At 33.7% G+C, this 16225-nt stretch overlaps 2 protein-coding genes across 4 annotated transcripts in view; both read right to left on the bottom strand.

Moving 5' to 3' along the window:
* Positions 1-1714, bottom strand: part of LOC111043578 (mediator of RNA polymerase II transcription subunit 14) — a 43288-nt gene extending 41574 nt beyond the window's left edge. The window contains exons 1-2 of the mRNA XM_039421904.1: positions 1510-1714; positions 346-505 (exon numbers count right to left, since the gene is read on the bottom strand). Coding sequence (XP_039277838.1) covers positions 346-505; positions 1510-1616 — 267 coding nt within the window. The 5' untranslated portion in view covers positions 1617-1714. The remainder of the gene's footprint in view (positions 1-345; positions 506-1509) is intronic.
* A 3049-nt stretch (positions 1715-4763) lies between these two features.
* Positions 4764-15174, bottom strand: LOC120350004 (mediator of RNA polymerase II transcription subunit 14-like). Of its 3 annotated transcripts, none has more exons than XM_039421925.1 (9): positions 14933-15174; positions 12100-12285; positions 10816-10948; positions 9894-10067; positions 8958-9083; positions 8310-8442; positions 7232-7368; positions 6423-6526; positions 4764-4991 (listed from the first exon to the last, which is right to left on the bottom strand). In XM_039421925.1, exons 2-9 carry the CDS (start codon positions 12246-12248, stop codon positions 4862-4864), a joined length of 1086 nt encoding a protein of 361 aa, XP_039277859.1. In that variant the 5' UTR covers positions 12249-12285; positions 14933-15174; the 3' UTR covers positions 4764-4861. The 3 variants fall into 3 exon arrangements, with proteins under 3 accessions (XP_039277859.1, XP_039277852.1, XP_039277869.1); XM_039421918.1 differs by having other exon boundaries at positions 15012-15174; XM_039421935.1 differs by having other exon boundaries at positions 15111-15131.
* Positions 15175-16225: the final 1051 nt, after the last annotated feature.

Below are 16225 nucleotides of genomic sequence, written 5' to 3'. Positions count from 1 at the left end.
GAAACCAACTGATATTCCAGTGTGTAGAAAAATAAAATGGAATTTTAACAGTACTATCAATGTTTCTCAATTATGGAAATGTTACAGAAAATCAATAAATTATTCAATGAATTTTATTCTACAATAATTAATTACTTTTGCCGTTATTTTTTGGTTATTCACCAAAATTCTATTTTATCTTATTTCACTGAGTTAGTGATAGTAAATTAGTTCAATTATTATTGTATTGAGTTTATTGTCAAAATAAATAATGAATTGATTTGATTTGGTATTCCATTTTCGTTATTCTAAAAGACTGGAATTGCAAGCTAAAACACAAATATATATTTAGTATTGTCAACGTACCAGTATGACGTTGGGATGGCGATGAAGACGGACAAACATGCGATGGCGGCCGATCTTGGACATGGGGTGGTCCGGCCGGTGCAGGAGAGGCAGTCGCTCGTGGGGCGTCGCTGGCAGGTGCTGTAGCGTCTTCTCACAGCGACGGCATGTCATCCAGTATCTGAAATACAAATCAAATTCGATTTTGTAAAAATGACAATACCAAGATACTTCAATCTGTATTATAGTCGATAAAGTCCATCAGAATATCATTCTCATCATTATACAATGCCATCACACAGATTTTAAACAATTCAGATTTTAATCATCCCATCCTTACATAGCCTACCTTCCTTCTATTCACTTTTTTTCTCAAGACACCTCAAGGCTTCTTTTTTACACTCTCAATGATTGAAGGTTTTCCAAGTACCATAGTTAGAAAACTCTTCAATCCTACCCCCCTTTTTTCCATCACAGTTCTCAATTTGGTATATTATGATTGTTGTTGTTATTGTTTTGCATGTACCTATTCATTTGTATATTATTGTATTGTATCTTGTGTGAGTGAATGAATAAATTAATACAGTTACTTGCAACCTATGACCGATCGTTAGCAAAAATTAATTGTTCGTAGAATGAATAGTTTATATACTGAATATCGACTGCACATGAACAATGAGTTAAGTTGAGGCAGTGAAACGTTGATGAAGAGGAGGCCTACAAATGTTCAAAGTATCCGTTTCCCATGAATGACTTCATCTCCAAAATGAGTTTGGGCAGTAGAAATGTCATAAAGAAGAGAGCTGCATGCCAAAGTACATCAGATCAGAACTGTGAGTTTCAATTTGTCTAGTGTATGAACATAACCTAAAATGTTCAGTTCAATTAGGTTCTAAAGGTAGAAGGAAAGGTTAGGGAGGTTAGGTTTTGGAAATGGCAATATTTTTATATTATTTGAAAGGGGTTGATAATTTTCATAATAGATACAAATAACGAAAAGTTGAAAAACTCGCACTTTTGAGATATTGCACTTACGAATGACACCTGTATTTCAGTGACCTTAGCTCTGGATTAAGTATTGTCTGTAAAAATTAATAGAGTAGAGCTACACAATGTATTTGGTCGATTTGAATGACCCCAGTACCAACTGAGTTTCTATGCATTAGCGCATTAATAGTGAGTGACCTTAGCTCAGAGATGAGCGCCGGCAGACGGGTGTGGTCGCCGTTGAGCGCTGCTTGCAAATCGGGGACAAGAGGTGATTCGTACTGGGGCACATGGCACTGCAGCATGCCCGTGTGCGTGTCGACGGTTACCAGCAGCTGCTCGGCGCGCAGGCACGGCTGCAGAATGCCAATCGACAGGATGGCCGGCGAGCCCTGCAGTTGGCCTACAAATTAAATGAAATGTTTTATCAGCAAAAATAAAAAAATACAACAATTTAGAAACACATAATAAAAGCAAGACAAATTTTACATCATGGGAAAATACTATTACAAAATAAAATAACAACATTAACATTAAAACTTTGGCTTTATTAAACAGAAACCGAGGTATACATTGTTTGTTCAAAGGTATTTGTTTGAAAAGGTGAATCAAAAATCTCAAATATAATGATTGACTATAGTGAGTAAATTATGTTGAGTATAGTGAGTAACTTTCAACTGTTAGTGCCGGTTGCACAAAAGCGGGTTGAATTTAAATCGTGATTAATTTCATAAGAACCAATCAGAGAAGCAGTCTTTTCAAAAAATCCTTCTCTGATTGGTTCTTTTAAAATTGATCACGATTAAAATTTAACCAGCTGTTGTGCAACCGCTCCTTAAAGATTGATTGTTGGATACGGAGCAAGAATCCTATTGAGAATTTCCAATCTAATTTTGGAATGCTGAAAGTAAAGGTTAATCTCAAAAGCAAAAATTGTGAAGAGAACAGAAATTAATAATTTTATTAAATTATAATCCAGTTTATAGTGTTAAGATGGAAAGAAATGAGATATTGCAATTGTTAAAATAGGCTGGTAAATGATTTATAATATTTGGGCAATAACTCACAGAATAGCAGTGAGACCTGAGAAGCACCTTCTAGCTGTCCACCCTGTTATCAATATTTTGCAGTAGCATGAGTCTTCGGGGTGAAATAAAAGACAGTATTTAGTTGGGATTTTTGTTTAATGATTATCAAAATATTGTTGATGGAGTATGGAGTATTAGAGATTCACTCCAAATTGTCATCATTGGTTGAATTTAGAGCATTGAAGTTATTTACAAGAAATGCTGAAAGTAGGAAGGCGAATCTCACTATAGCAAGATTTGTGGGGAGCACTTTCAAGTGTTGATATAGGCCTACCTATAGTGAGGTCCACGTTATAATGGCAGTGAAGAAAGATATGAGAACAACATTGCCTAGTTGTCTCAATTTTGCTACTGAGTGTACAGAGCTGTTAGCCTACTCAATTTCTCCCATTAAATTTGATCCCATTATTTTTCCTTGATAAAATAATCAATTTCGTGTCAAATCAATTAAATTCATCAATAAAAAAGTAATTCGTATGGCTTTTGTTGGTGGGTAGTCCCTTGCGGGAAGGTCCCACCTCACCTGAATATATCATTTAAACCGTCAATGGGCCTTACGACTGTCATATTGCAGCCAGGACCGACAGTTTAACGTGCCCATCCGATAACACGGGAGTGATCTGGTTAAAAAACTTTTAGTTGTGAGAGGGTTTGAACCCGGAATCTCTATGCTGCTACGCAAGCACTCTATCCACTAGACCACGGATCACTGCAATAAACAAATAAATGAAATAATTCATCAATAGAATATATTTTTCCATGATTTGATTCGAAACTTTGCTTTTAGATCAGATTTTTATTTTCATACAACCTGAAATGGCGGCTAATTTGAGAAGCTGTGATACACCAATCTAAACTTCAAAACAACAGAAATAAAGGTGCTCGGTGAGTATTCTATTCCAATTTCTCTATGGAATAATAGCAAAATAGAAATCCTATTTATAATAACATACGGTAATTTAAATGGAAATGATTCTGTTATAAACTTTCGATATTATTTATACCGGTATCAAAGTGATAACCTATACGGTGGGCTAACTGAAGCATGGACGAAGTCTAGGATGGTCAAAGTTTTGAACTTTTAAATTGTCATTTCAGTATAATTTGTGTTTCTTATACGATAATATCTAAAAATTATTTCATTTATTCAAAAATACTTTTTAAAGCAATTATTCGACTTGTGTACTGAAGTATTTTCAAAATCAAAACAAATAAATTTATTACCCAGAATGTTACATACAGAAATTGGTTACAGTACAATGATATATAGGAAACCCCCTACAAGACTACAGGCATAGACACCTCTAATACCTGTATTAGAGGTGGCTATGCTACAGGTCTGTGCATAGGGGGGAATGAAGAAATGTGTAGGGAATGATTTTGGTAGAATAAAGGAAAAATGGAGGCTGAGAATTATTTGTTTACATTTGTACAGTCACTGTCAAAAGTGAAAATGAAATATTTCAGGCAAACTGACAACATTTCAAAGCTAGAGAGAGATAAGCGCTATCTGATTTCTTGAATGATAGAAAAGGACAGCAACACTATTGTACACTGCCATTATAACATGAACCTCACTATAGAAGAGTGATCAGCTTGAGGAACAAGCTGGGCATTATTTATAAAAAATACTGGAAGATTCATTATTTTATTAATATAAAGTACTCGAGAAATATCATGAAATAGCCCTTTATTCATCTAATAAAATATATCAGAACGTTCCCGGATATAGAAAATCTACCTCAGAGAATGGAAACAAGAATGATTACAAACCTTTACATTTAACTTAGCTCTATACTCAATACTATAATTGATCATATTAGGATAGACACTGAACAAGTTATGAAAAAACAACCTTTTCTCCATGATGAGAAGTCCGCTGCACAAGCCACCAAAATGTGCATAGTTTGATATCACTAGGAATTTGAGTAACGTTTAAGATATTCAACCGTTCTTTTCACAAAAGATTTTCCCATTGGTTTTATAGTACTATTTTTCCATAACATGCATATTATTTTCTTATTATTTTTAATAATGAGATTTTAAAACAGAAGTTTTCGATTTTTTCTGAACATATTTTTCTGTACTTGATACGTAGGCCTACAAAAAACTTGAAATCTACACGCTTCTAAAGCCTCTATGGAATCATTGCCTAATTGAGACTCAATAGACCTATGAATTTAAAGCTTGAAACTGTTGAGAACCTTGTAATAAAACAAAATAGAATGATAATTGTGTGAAAATACAACTATTTGAAATCTAAACAATGAAACATAATGATGATGGTTCATAACAGGTGAGAAAATTGGAAAAATTGAGTAAAGTGAAGATTGAGGAAGTGAGAGATGGTTATTTTGACCAAGAGTTTCAATAGAGTTGATTGAGAAATATGATGCAGAAAAAGAACTATCGTATACATCATAGTCAATTGGAAAATTGTTTTCAAAAATGAAATAAAAAGTTTAGAACGTAACCTTATTTCCAAGCGCAGGTACATGCTGCACGGACAATGGCCGAGCCGAGTCGTGAGTATCGACCAATACTGTTAGTCGGTATCCTAGCTCCGATCGTGGGTCTTTCGAAGTCAGTTCCCTGGGAAAAGAATTTAATGATCAGAAAAAGAATAATAGCTTAATCTTTAGCTGATGCTACGAATTTCACATTGAAATGATCCTCAATCTGTAATCTGTCAACCTTGTAGCCGATACAAGCAACAAAACTAATGCATGTGATTTGGAATAAAACTCTCTTTGTATTTCTAACGAAATAATAAGTAATGTTAAATCATAAATGCAGGTGCACTGGAGTTGAGTGATCAACTATTTTTCAGGATGGGAGATTGTAGATAAGAGCAAGAGGTTGCTAGAAAGAGTGGAAGGGTTAGAAGAGACAATATAGAGAAGATCTGAGGTTTGAGGTTTTCAATGCCAGAGAAGTATGCGGTGAAAATTTTTGGATCATTGTGTTGAGATTTTCTTGTGACAGAGTTGGAGTCATTAGATTATGGGAGATGAGGTTTGATAGATCCATTAAATAATGTATAGCATGTATTCGGGTAGAGTTTTAAGGTTACAAGAGACTTCTATTGCTATAAAAATCTCATTGCTGTAAGCCTCATTCTTGAACGAGAATAATTTAAGGGAATAACATAATGACGATTAGCGGCAACATATTTGAAAATACGATCAGACTATATGTGTATATCTAATAGTTTTCAGAGTACTTTTTCCCTTGTGTAAATAATTGTGGAATTCGATGATTTTTTAAAAGTCGTCAAAACAGCTGTTCTACAGATTAAATATCTCGACTATGTGTTCTTTTTATAAACTGCTCTACCTACCTACCTCATGCACGAGAAGGAGTTTATAAAGTCCATTTCTCAAGGATGATGTGGATCCCATAAGTATCACAGGGAAAAGACTCATGCCAGTTGATAGAGCTGATAAATAAGTATAGAAGGTATGAATTTGAAATAAATCGGTCAAGTCATTTTTGAGAAAATCGTGAAAAACATGGTTTTTAGTAACCATCCGCCATTTTTCTCAAGAATATTACCGAGCTCCTGCAATTCTCCCAGAAATGAGACTCATGTCAGTTGATAGGGCTTATAAATATCTATCCATGGTATAAATTTGAAGAAAATCGTTAGAGCCGTTTTTGAGAAAATCGTGAAAAACATGGGTTTTTAGTAGCCTAATTATCCGCCATTTTTCCGCCATCTTGAATTGAATTTTATTTAATTTCTTATTGTCGGGTCCTCATGGTATAAGGACCTTAAGTTTAAAATTTCTAGTCAATCGGTTAATTAGGAATGGAGTTATCGTGTTCACAGACATACACACTTACACACACACATACACACACCAACTCCCAAAAATCATTTTTTTGGACTCAGGGGACCTTGAAACATATAGAAAACTTGAAATTGGGGTACCTTAATTTTTTTGGAAAGCAATACTTTCCTTACCTATGGTAGTAGGGCAAGGAAAGTAAAAAAATGAATAATGAATGTATATAACTCACCTCCAATAAGCAATGGAAAGGCATTTGCCAGGAACATACTCCTCCACATGAATGTGACCATCCAATCTGTCTCTACATAGTCGCAGTGTTTGAGAGTATAATACCTGAAAGTAGAAATGAAAATACTGAATACAACCAAGTATTATTGAACCTTTGGCCTTCGAAAAGATTATGGACACCAACTATGAAGCGGATTATGTGAGCATAGAGTAATATCATATTGAATTACTTTCAACTACGCACTTTTCTTATTAAGACTACTGAAATTATTGAAACAAAATTAAAGATATCAAGTACCCTTTTCATTTCATCACAACACAACTAAAATCAACTCTACAAGTGCCATTTTCAAGTGTAAATAAAATTAATGAAAAACATTGAATTAATTCTAGTTTGCCAGTATTCTGGGAACTAGCAAACAAGCATTAATTCAATGTTGTTTATTGAATTGATGTACACTTGAAAATGGCTCTTGAAGAATTGAAATATCAGTGTAAAAAATCATTGTAATATAAGTGTTGAAAAAAGGGTACTCGTTATGTTTTATTGTGTTCCAATTATCGTTATTTTACTCTCTTGAATACCGAATCAAACATATCCAAATTTCAATATAATTATTATTGCAATTGATTGACTGCCTATAAATACAAGATAATATTCCAAGTCTTTATTTTCATGTTCAAAATATTTTATATACAAGGTCGTATTCAAGTAAGTACTTGAGAGTCGTACAACGACTGTTTCTAGAGCATAAGCATTTACTGAATTGATCAAGCACATTGAGAATATGAGAATAATTGGCGACTTACCTCCAATTGTAAAGATTGACAAAAGAAATGGAGACATGTATAAACTTCAGTAAGAGGATTTGGATTATCAACCAGTCGTGCTTGAACAACTTGATGAATGTACTGCACTTGAAGAGAATGAACAAGAGCCTTTCCATCTGAAACAAACATGCAAAAAATACTCATCAACAATGATGTCATAACTAATTCAAACTCTTCACCATAGCACGTGACTGTATATTGAGCAATTCATGAGAAATAACTGTCTAGTGAGTGACTTTATTATAATAATGAAACGAAAATACAAATGGATAAACTATAGCTTGTTGTAGGTTAGAACGTATCAATTTCGATTTTCGTTTAATATGTATAATGAACTCATTGGTATTTGTAGCAATTTTTTCACTAAAGACCCGACTTCCAGCACTAATGTACTTCCATTGAATGTTTTGTTGTGAAGCCATATATTATTGTATAGCCTACCTTGCTGACTCATTACATTTACTTTTAAACAAGTATTGAATGTGTATAGAGCATTTACCAAAAGATCCTCATATAAATCATCCTTTGTCTGTTATCACATGTTCTAGGATTTAATTATTGATTTTTTTATACATTGTTTTTTTATACATCTCTTCTAAAAAGACTAATGAACTTTTTTTCTAAAATCATAAAGAGTTAAATTAATAATATAGGTAGTTCTAACCAGGACTACTACTTCTAGCAACAACTAACTTGAAATTGACAACAGATATTTGAAAAAAATATAAATATATTGTAAACTATAATGTATTTTAGATATATATTCAAACTATTCTGCTTTTGACACTACTCTGCTTCTGACACTTTCACATTCACACATTCAACACATTCTATTACTCTTCACTACACAATTCGAAAGGCTTGGTCCGTTTCAATACGCACATATATCTGCAGCAAATGTGCGTTGTAAATTTGAAAATTGAAACGAAGTCTCTGGAAGTCATATTTCTTTTGATCTTCAGGAAGGAGTTGACATAGGTTGTATAGCGGATTATTTTTAAAATAGGAGGAATCCAATATAAACAGTACAAAATCTTATATCTACTTGCCCACTCACCTCCTGTTTCCTTATCTTCAACCAGGATATCTATATCAAGGAGTCTCCAAGGTATGTTCGGCCCATCTCCCATAACAGTAAGAGACACTTCGAATTCATGCTCCACATGGAACGTTACTCTGCCTGCCTCGATCTGGAAGGTAAGAATGATAGGTTACAATTCTAAAACTTGACGAGGAGATTCACAGTCAAAAATTACTCACATAAAAAATTTGCTTCCTATTGCATACGATAGCATATTCATGCTTCCCGAAAAATAAATATTTCCAAGCAAATCTTTGAAAGAAACCATAAATTGAATTACGACGCTAATTTCATAATACTGTTATATCAAAATGCTTGTCGATAACTTGTACTATTTAGATTATAGATTATAATCTTCATAGGATGCATTGATAAGCAATATTACGCTGGATCCTGAAACTAAGAAATCGAATTATATTAATGATTAAACAAGAAAAATGCAATTCTAATTTTAATGTAAATTCATTTCTAAATGATTCTAGTGTATTGCCATAAGTGAGTTAAAACAACTCAATAGATTAGAATTGAATTAGAATCTAACGAATTATTAATACAGATTATTTACATTCTATGATTTAAAATGTGTTATTATTAATTAATTGAAAATAGAAATCTTCACTGTACCTTGAGATTTCTCATTTGAGGGAGAAGATTACCAGTGACAAGACGATGTTGAATCACTTGATTCAATCTATTCAATGTTGATTTTCTTTCACTTGATGTAATCGGATCTGCTGGTACAATTCGATCCTGGAAACATATTCATAGTGTTAGTTTAGAGAAGAAAGACCACTGCATTAAAAATGTATTCGTCGATTAAATATGAAACACAATATTGCATATTTTATAACATAATACTATACATTATTTGACACGGGATTCCAAAGAGCTGCCATTGTATTGAATATCTTAGTAAATAAATTTTCAGACGAAGTAAGATTGTAGGAATTCCAACACCAAATTCAAAATTTTATATTTTTCAGGTATAGACTATTTGCTATGAGTTGATCAAGTTGCAGTTACTTTAGAACGTCATAACTTGAAAGAAAAAAGTTGAAAATATTTTTTTCTAAAAAATGTGTATAAAAAGTGAAAATTAAAGGCGATGAGAGCCATAACCTTCAAGTGTATAAATTTTAGGTGGATCGTTTAAACACTAATGAGCAATTATTTTTTAATCACAACCCTGTATTGAGTTGTTCGTTGTTTGGTCAAGTAACCAATGTGAATGTATAGAAAAACTAAACATTTTCAACTACCTCAATTTGGAGAACACAACTTATAGATAAACTTTATAACAAGTTGTAATAGAATGGTAATGAACATACAAATATATGACGAATTTATTTTCAGAAAACACTAACATGTTCCAACACCTATGGTGTCCCCCACCTTAAATTAAACAAATCCGCGATATTTGGCTACTATTTGTTTTCATTATGAATATGATGATGCTTTGATGCATCTCACCAAACACTGTGTCGGAAATGAAATATTGGACAGTTTTATTATTAATAAAGCGAATTAGCTGAAAAAAAAGATTGATTGAAGAAAACTCACCCGAATGCATGAGGGAAGTCTTCCATAGGTGCCAGTTGTAAGTACTTCAACAGCGGCTGGAATATGGAAATTAGGTAGACGGGCGTGGACCAACGTCTCTCTTGCGATTCTGGCCAGCAAATCTGCTGTGTCGACAAACAACAGCGACTGCTTATCCAAGAAAGCCATAATTTGCTGCAAAATTGAAAACAACCAAATCAATTGCATTGTAATTACGAGTAGAATCACATCTATGGCAATTAACTGTTATTGTTCAAGGAGAAAACGGATTTGAAATAATATAGAAATTTATACCATCAAGGTAAATTTTGAATTATCTACTGGATGCACTGCTTAGGGTCAAATGCACCATCTACTTTTAACGCTAAACCACGTTTACTTGTAGGCTACATAGGGTTGCATTTATCATAACATGTTTCATACGGGGTTCAACAGCTGACATTTCTCCGTTTAAAGTGCCTACACTAGATACTCAGTTTCAGAATCGGAACAAACACTGAGCTTATTCAGTGGAAGAAATTAGAAATTGAGTAAATGATAATATTTTATTTTAATAAATTGAAAGATAATATTTTCTTTTGGGTATCAACAACCAACAGCCAAATGCTGATGTGGTAGTATCTAGGATATCTTTGAAACATTTTTGCAATGAGAGCTTGGAGATTATTATATTATATGATTCTTATTATTGTATTCTTGAAAATTATTATAAGAAGTGGGAATTGCAAGTCCTCTTACTTGCGTTCTTAATGAAACATGAAATTCACATCCTCATACAATTGATACAAAGTAGTTGAAAAAAATTTATTTGGTAACTCAGGTGATAGTAATAGGGCAAGTCCCAGCCATGGAGGATTAAAGAAGGAATTTTATACACATTAATACACTGGAGGTAAATTAATGTTCTTTTTTGCATACTTACGGCCGATTTATCAACTTTGGAAGCACTATTTGCCCATTTCACCAAGGCGAGAAGCCTGACGAATAATTGGCGTGTCCTTGCTGAGAAATTGTAAATTTCAATTTTCCTCTCCATATCGGTTTTTCGAGGTAACCTGAGAAAAGCAGAGGTATATTGTATCACTGAATTAAGAACTTTGAAAATATTGAAATGGAGGTTTGCTTCTAATTTAGAATAGAAACTTTGTCACAAAAACAATACAATTTCGAATACAAACAAATTAAGTATGAATAATTTTATAACGTCAATAAACAATAAAAAATAATAAATTGTGAGGATATTAAATGGCTGCTTCATACAATAATGCTGGTTTAAATAGTAACTTACGCCATGAGTTTAATTCCTCAAACAAATCAAATCATGAGCGACAAGCCTAATGCCATTAGGTTTATAAATTCAATTCTGGTACCGTATATAAATTTAATTATATAATTTGAATTTATTACAAATATGATTTCCACAATCATAACTACATCAACAATCAAAATCCGGGAGAGGAACATTTTTTTGGTAATCCTGTTGGTTCTCTTCCAATCCGACTGTGTGTTAATGGAAAGGATATTATGTTATATCTTTTTCCAAGAATTGACAAATATTTTGTTGAAACGCTGCAGATTTGTGTAGTTACATTATAAAATTATATTATCGAAGTTCATATTACAATCCATCATCATCTGATCAATAATTCGTCATATTCTAAAAAATACTCTGAAAATTGATTTATTGTGAATTGTGTATAAGCCAGCAAATTGTAACTTACATGGATGAAGATATCAAACTAATCCAATCTAATCATTGATTTGAATAGTATATGAATTTCTGAATGAATAACAATCAATCATTAACTGAAGGTAAAAACAGGCTACTAGAAATATTACAGAAACTTTAATTGAATTTTTACTTTGATTAATCGTCTAAATCTAAGATAGTTAAGCACGTTTTGATCAATGATATTGAAGATGAATCGAAGAATATAGAATAAGGACTATCAATTTCCTAAAAGCAAGATCTTGAACGAAGCATTATAAATCTTACCACAGATTAGTAATGAATCATGTTAGAAGATCGTAGAATTAATTCAATAGAACGTTATTAAAGTTCCAGAAATATGTGACTTCATGATGTATTTTCCTCAATCCATTCTCTCTCCCTAATATTATTCAATGTGTCTAATTAACTGGTATTGAAAAACAATAATTTTTATGAAAAAATAATATTTTACTATAAAAAGAACTAGAAACTCACAGCTCTGCTAGAACAGTCAATTCATGGTAAGTTCTTTGGACGATGAAGTCTATGAGCACTGCCAAAGATATTGAACCACCTCTGTTTCCCTCCTGGGGTACATTGTTTCCCACAGGGGTCTGATGACCCTCTAGTGGTACCGGTGCCATCGGAAGGCACGCGGGTCACAATTACAAGGTAGCTTCACTGAAAAAAATGACATGGATTAGAGAAACTGATCACTCAACCCGAAGAACTCGTTTAGTAATAAAGGGCTATGCACCGTACACCGTGAATAGTCTCAGGATTAGATCGAGCATAATTTATTGTCAATTAAATAACTTTGTTCATTTCATGTCACTATGTCAATAGATACAAAGGATAGATTACTTTCAATTGTAATACTTTTAATATTGTATGCATTGTAGGGAATCATAGAGTGGGAAATGTGGTGTCCAAAGGCAATTTGAGGAGTTTTCACCAGTTTCATGCCCATGTGAGAAGTTATATAATTTGAAAGATGTATCACAATCGGCAACCAATTGTTTTTTTTTAAAGCTTCTAATTTATTCAAAAAAAGAATTGAATCTCTGCAGGAAGTCAGATAGGCAATCGTTTGTTACTAATTAAAATTATAAATACGTAATAATTAATTATCATTGACATTTGCAATAAACAAAGGTTTGAGCCGCCCCATTGCACATAAAAATAGCCTAAGCATACTCCAGCAGACACTTGCGAGCAGGCATATGTGGTGGTATGGTTTGGCTGTAAGGGGCGATGTGGAGGCCAACTTATTATTATACCGTTGGGGACTTTAATTTTTTGGTTTGATCGATTTTGGCCAAAAATCGGTGACCGACCACCAGACACACAAAACTCTGGCGGTCGACCGCCAGAATCTGGCGACCCGACTTGATGTCATTCGGATATTCAATTCAATATTTCTCCTCACTCATATTTATCTTCTCCTCAAAGAATAGAGAGGGAGGTTAATTAGCTTCTCTCGGGGTACTTTCTTGAACACTCTTTCTTCCAGCTCCCGCAGTGGAAGTCTATTGTAGATTTTTAATGAGCGCATTGGACAGCAAATATGCAGCTTAGCCAATGTAGGGTAGGGAAGGTCAATGTTGTCTCGCCCTCTAGTTGTGGATTTGGCATCTTAGAGTGTGTGAAGTTGGCCTTTCAGAAGCTCCCTTGTGCAGCACATATTGACTGAAGTCAGTGAGTATTCCCAGCCTCCTGAACAGCGGGCGACAATGCAACAAGTATGGTGATGATGTTATTATACGAACCACTTTCTTCTGTAGGAGGAGAAATCTGTGACATCCACTTGCATGGCCCCAAAGTGCAATCCCTTAGTTGATGTGGCTATGAAACAGACCATGGTATGCAGTAACCAGGAAATTCTTTGGAACATGGTTTCTCAGTTTCCGTATCAGATATGTTACTTTGGAGAGTCGGTTACACATCATTTCAATGTGCTGGTCCTACGTCAGTGATGAGTCAACCATGAATCCATGGAGCTTTACCTCAGGCCCACCAAAAGGAGGCAGAAACCAAAATAGCCAGCCCAGAAGCCAATCCTGGTGTCTCAGTGTGCTTTACATTAGATCGCCATTGGTTGGCCTCAAACACTTGTTAACTGAATGTGACACGAGTCTTAAATAAGTATTTTCGGGGGAAAAATGTGTACAAGTTAAGCAGGCTGCACACGGGAACAATAGTATCCCTTTGAAATGTTCCTTTTTGATCGGATGTTGACTTCAGGTAGGTAATTTTTTAATTCTGCTTTCTTGCAATAGCTACAGTAAGTTAGTGGGAGCTAGTAGTAATCAGCTACTATTGGTGGAAAGCTACTATTATGGCTGTGTGCAGACCCGGCTGAGAACACTTTACTTGAGTGCACAAGTAGTATCCATAATAAAATACCGATAATATCAAATAACGGATTTGAGTATTCATACCATCAAAAACATTGGAATAACTCATAAATAAATAATAACTAACCGGTCTAGTTGACTAATTAATAAAACTTAATAATAAATATACTAGAATTTAATTCTATCAATATTTCAATTTAAGTGATCAGTGGTTTACTTAAAGTGCAATATAACTAATAAGATTTTAATTGACGTGTATTATTGGAAATGTATTATAATGAACATAAATAAAAACAATATTGACCAAACAGTTGATCAGGATAAACTGAAGTACAGGATAGAATAAATTAATGTCATCCGCACTATTTATGACCAACTGTCTATTAGGTTAAGACCAGGACTATAAATTGGTCTATAATATGGTTTCTATAGACCTTGGGTTGAGTTTGGAATCTGAACTGTAACACAAAAGCCCAAATACTATTCTTCAATTGAGTACAATATATAAGCTTCTCTTTTAAATTTGTGAATTTTATTGTCATTTGACAAGATATTTACTTGTTTTAAACTATTAGTAAATGAACTAAATCATAGTAGACCTAGGCTAGGTAAGACATTAGGCTATTTCTATTAGCATTACAACGCTTTTATTTCACCTCGCCTATGTAGGCTACATAACATTACTATAAAATCTAGAAAGAAAACCATTTTTACAAACTGTTGATAGAAGCCCATATTATTGCACTTTTACAAAACAAAGTTCAGAATACTGTACGTCTAACAGTTGGAGGTTAGGTTAACCTAAGTGATACAAACAAGTAAACTTACAACAACTTCCAAGCCAGATTTTTGTTCATCTATGTTATCTATATTACAAAAGTTATTGGATTTAGAGATAGTATTTATTTAAAGCTAGATGTTATTAATCGATATTCTGAAGAAATATAGTAGGCCGGATCCACTGTACTTACATCAATAAAATGACGGCCAGTCGTCACAATAATGTGACTATCGAAAACAAAAACAAATTTGTATGAATTACATAAATACCTGTCAATGAATTATTATAGAACGGCAAGCAGCTCGCAGCTTTTTAATAATTATAGCATTAGTAATATTTACGTTTTCTATTATGATCTATTTATTTACCATTTGAAGCTTACGAAAAAGAATAATAATCAGCTAAATATGCAAATTTGGGTCAATCGCTGCGTCTGAGCTTAGACCAGTTATAGAATAGACACGGCCTATTGTATATTCATACTGAAAGTCGATGAAGCCAATATCTACTGCCAAATCACCAAATCATTACGTCAGCATCAGATATAAAACTTTTCTGTAGAGTTTGTTTACATTGTTTTCCATAGCAGATTGTGTCTATTTCAGCGGATGCGCAGCTGGAGTTTACTATTTCAATGGATAATAATTCACATCCTTTTGAAATGGAAACAATCTGAAAGTTTTCTATCCGATGATGACGTCACGATTTGGAGATATGGCGGTAGATATTGGCTTCAGAGGTTAGACTTCTCATCGTGTCTATTCTATAACTGGTCTAAGCGTCTGAGTATCTACTCTGTATTGACAAGGCATGGGGCGTGTGTTCGCCCGTCAATATGCCGTGCGCCGAGGCATGTGGGTAATGCCTCAAACGTTGAGACATTTGCCTCGACACAGAATGTAAGCACAGAATACACCATAATCTTATTCTCCTTTCTGTTTTGAAGATTCTGTTTTTAAACTCATGAATTGATTTGATATCCTTATTTGTTTGAATGATGCTTTTTATCAATTTACGAATAGTGGCATTTATAATACTAGTGACTAGGTTGAAGAGCTCGCTCATGAACTGTTGAATTGTTTTTTGAAATCCGCAACTTGTAATCATACATAGCTGTTTATGAAAACAGCTGAATATTTCTTTCACAAGTATGATACTGTCATATTATGACAGTAGGTTTCTTTGGGGATCCTATTCCAATAATTGAAAAAAAAACTACTTCATGTTTACAGATGGAAATAAATAGGAAGTTCCATTGTTCAAATGCTAATTGATGAATAATTATTATTAAATGAAAATCCCAATTATATGCTGTGGATCACCCCGAAGACTTCTACTACTGCAAATATTGACAACAGGGTGAACAGTTATATGGAAATTTGATGAGCGCTACTACACAAAAATTATTTGTCAGCCTGGGAATAGAACCCAGGACCTCCTAATTGCTGGTCAGGAATGCTTTTTTTGCCCCACTTGGATGTAA

The sequence above is a fragment of the Nilaparvata lugens genome, chromosome 1, assembly GCF_014356525.2.
Source record: "Nilaparvata lugens isolate BPH chromosome 1, ASM1435652v1, whole genome shotgun sequence".
Classification (NCBI taxonomy): Eukaryota; Metazoa; Arthropoda; class Insecta; order Hemiptera; family Delphacidae; genus Nilaparvata; species Nilaparvata lugens.
Note: the sequence above shows the minus strand (reverse complement) of the source record. Positions and strands in the feature narration are given on the sequence as shown.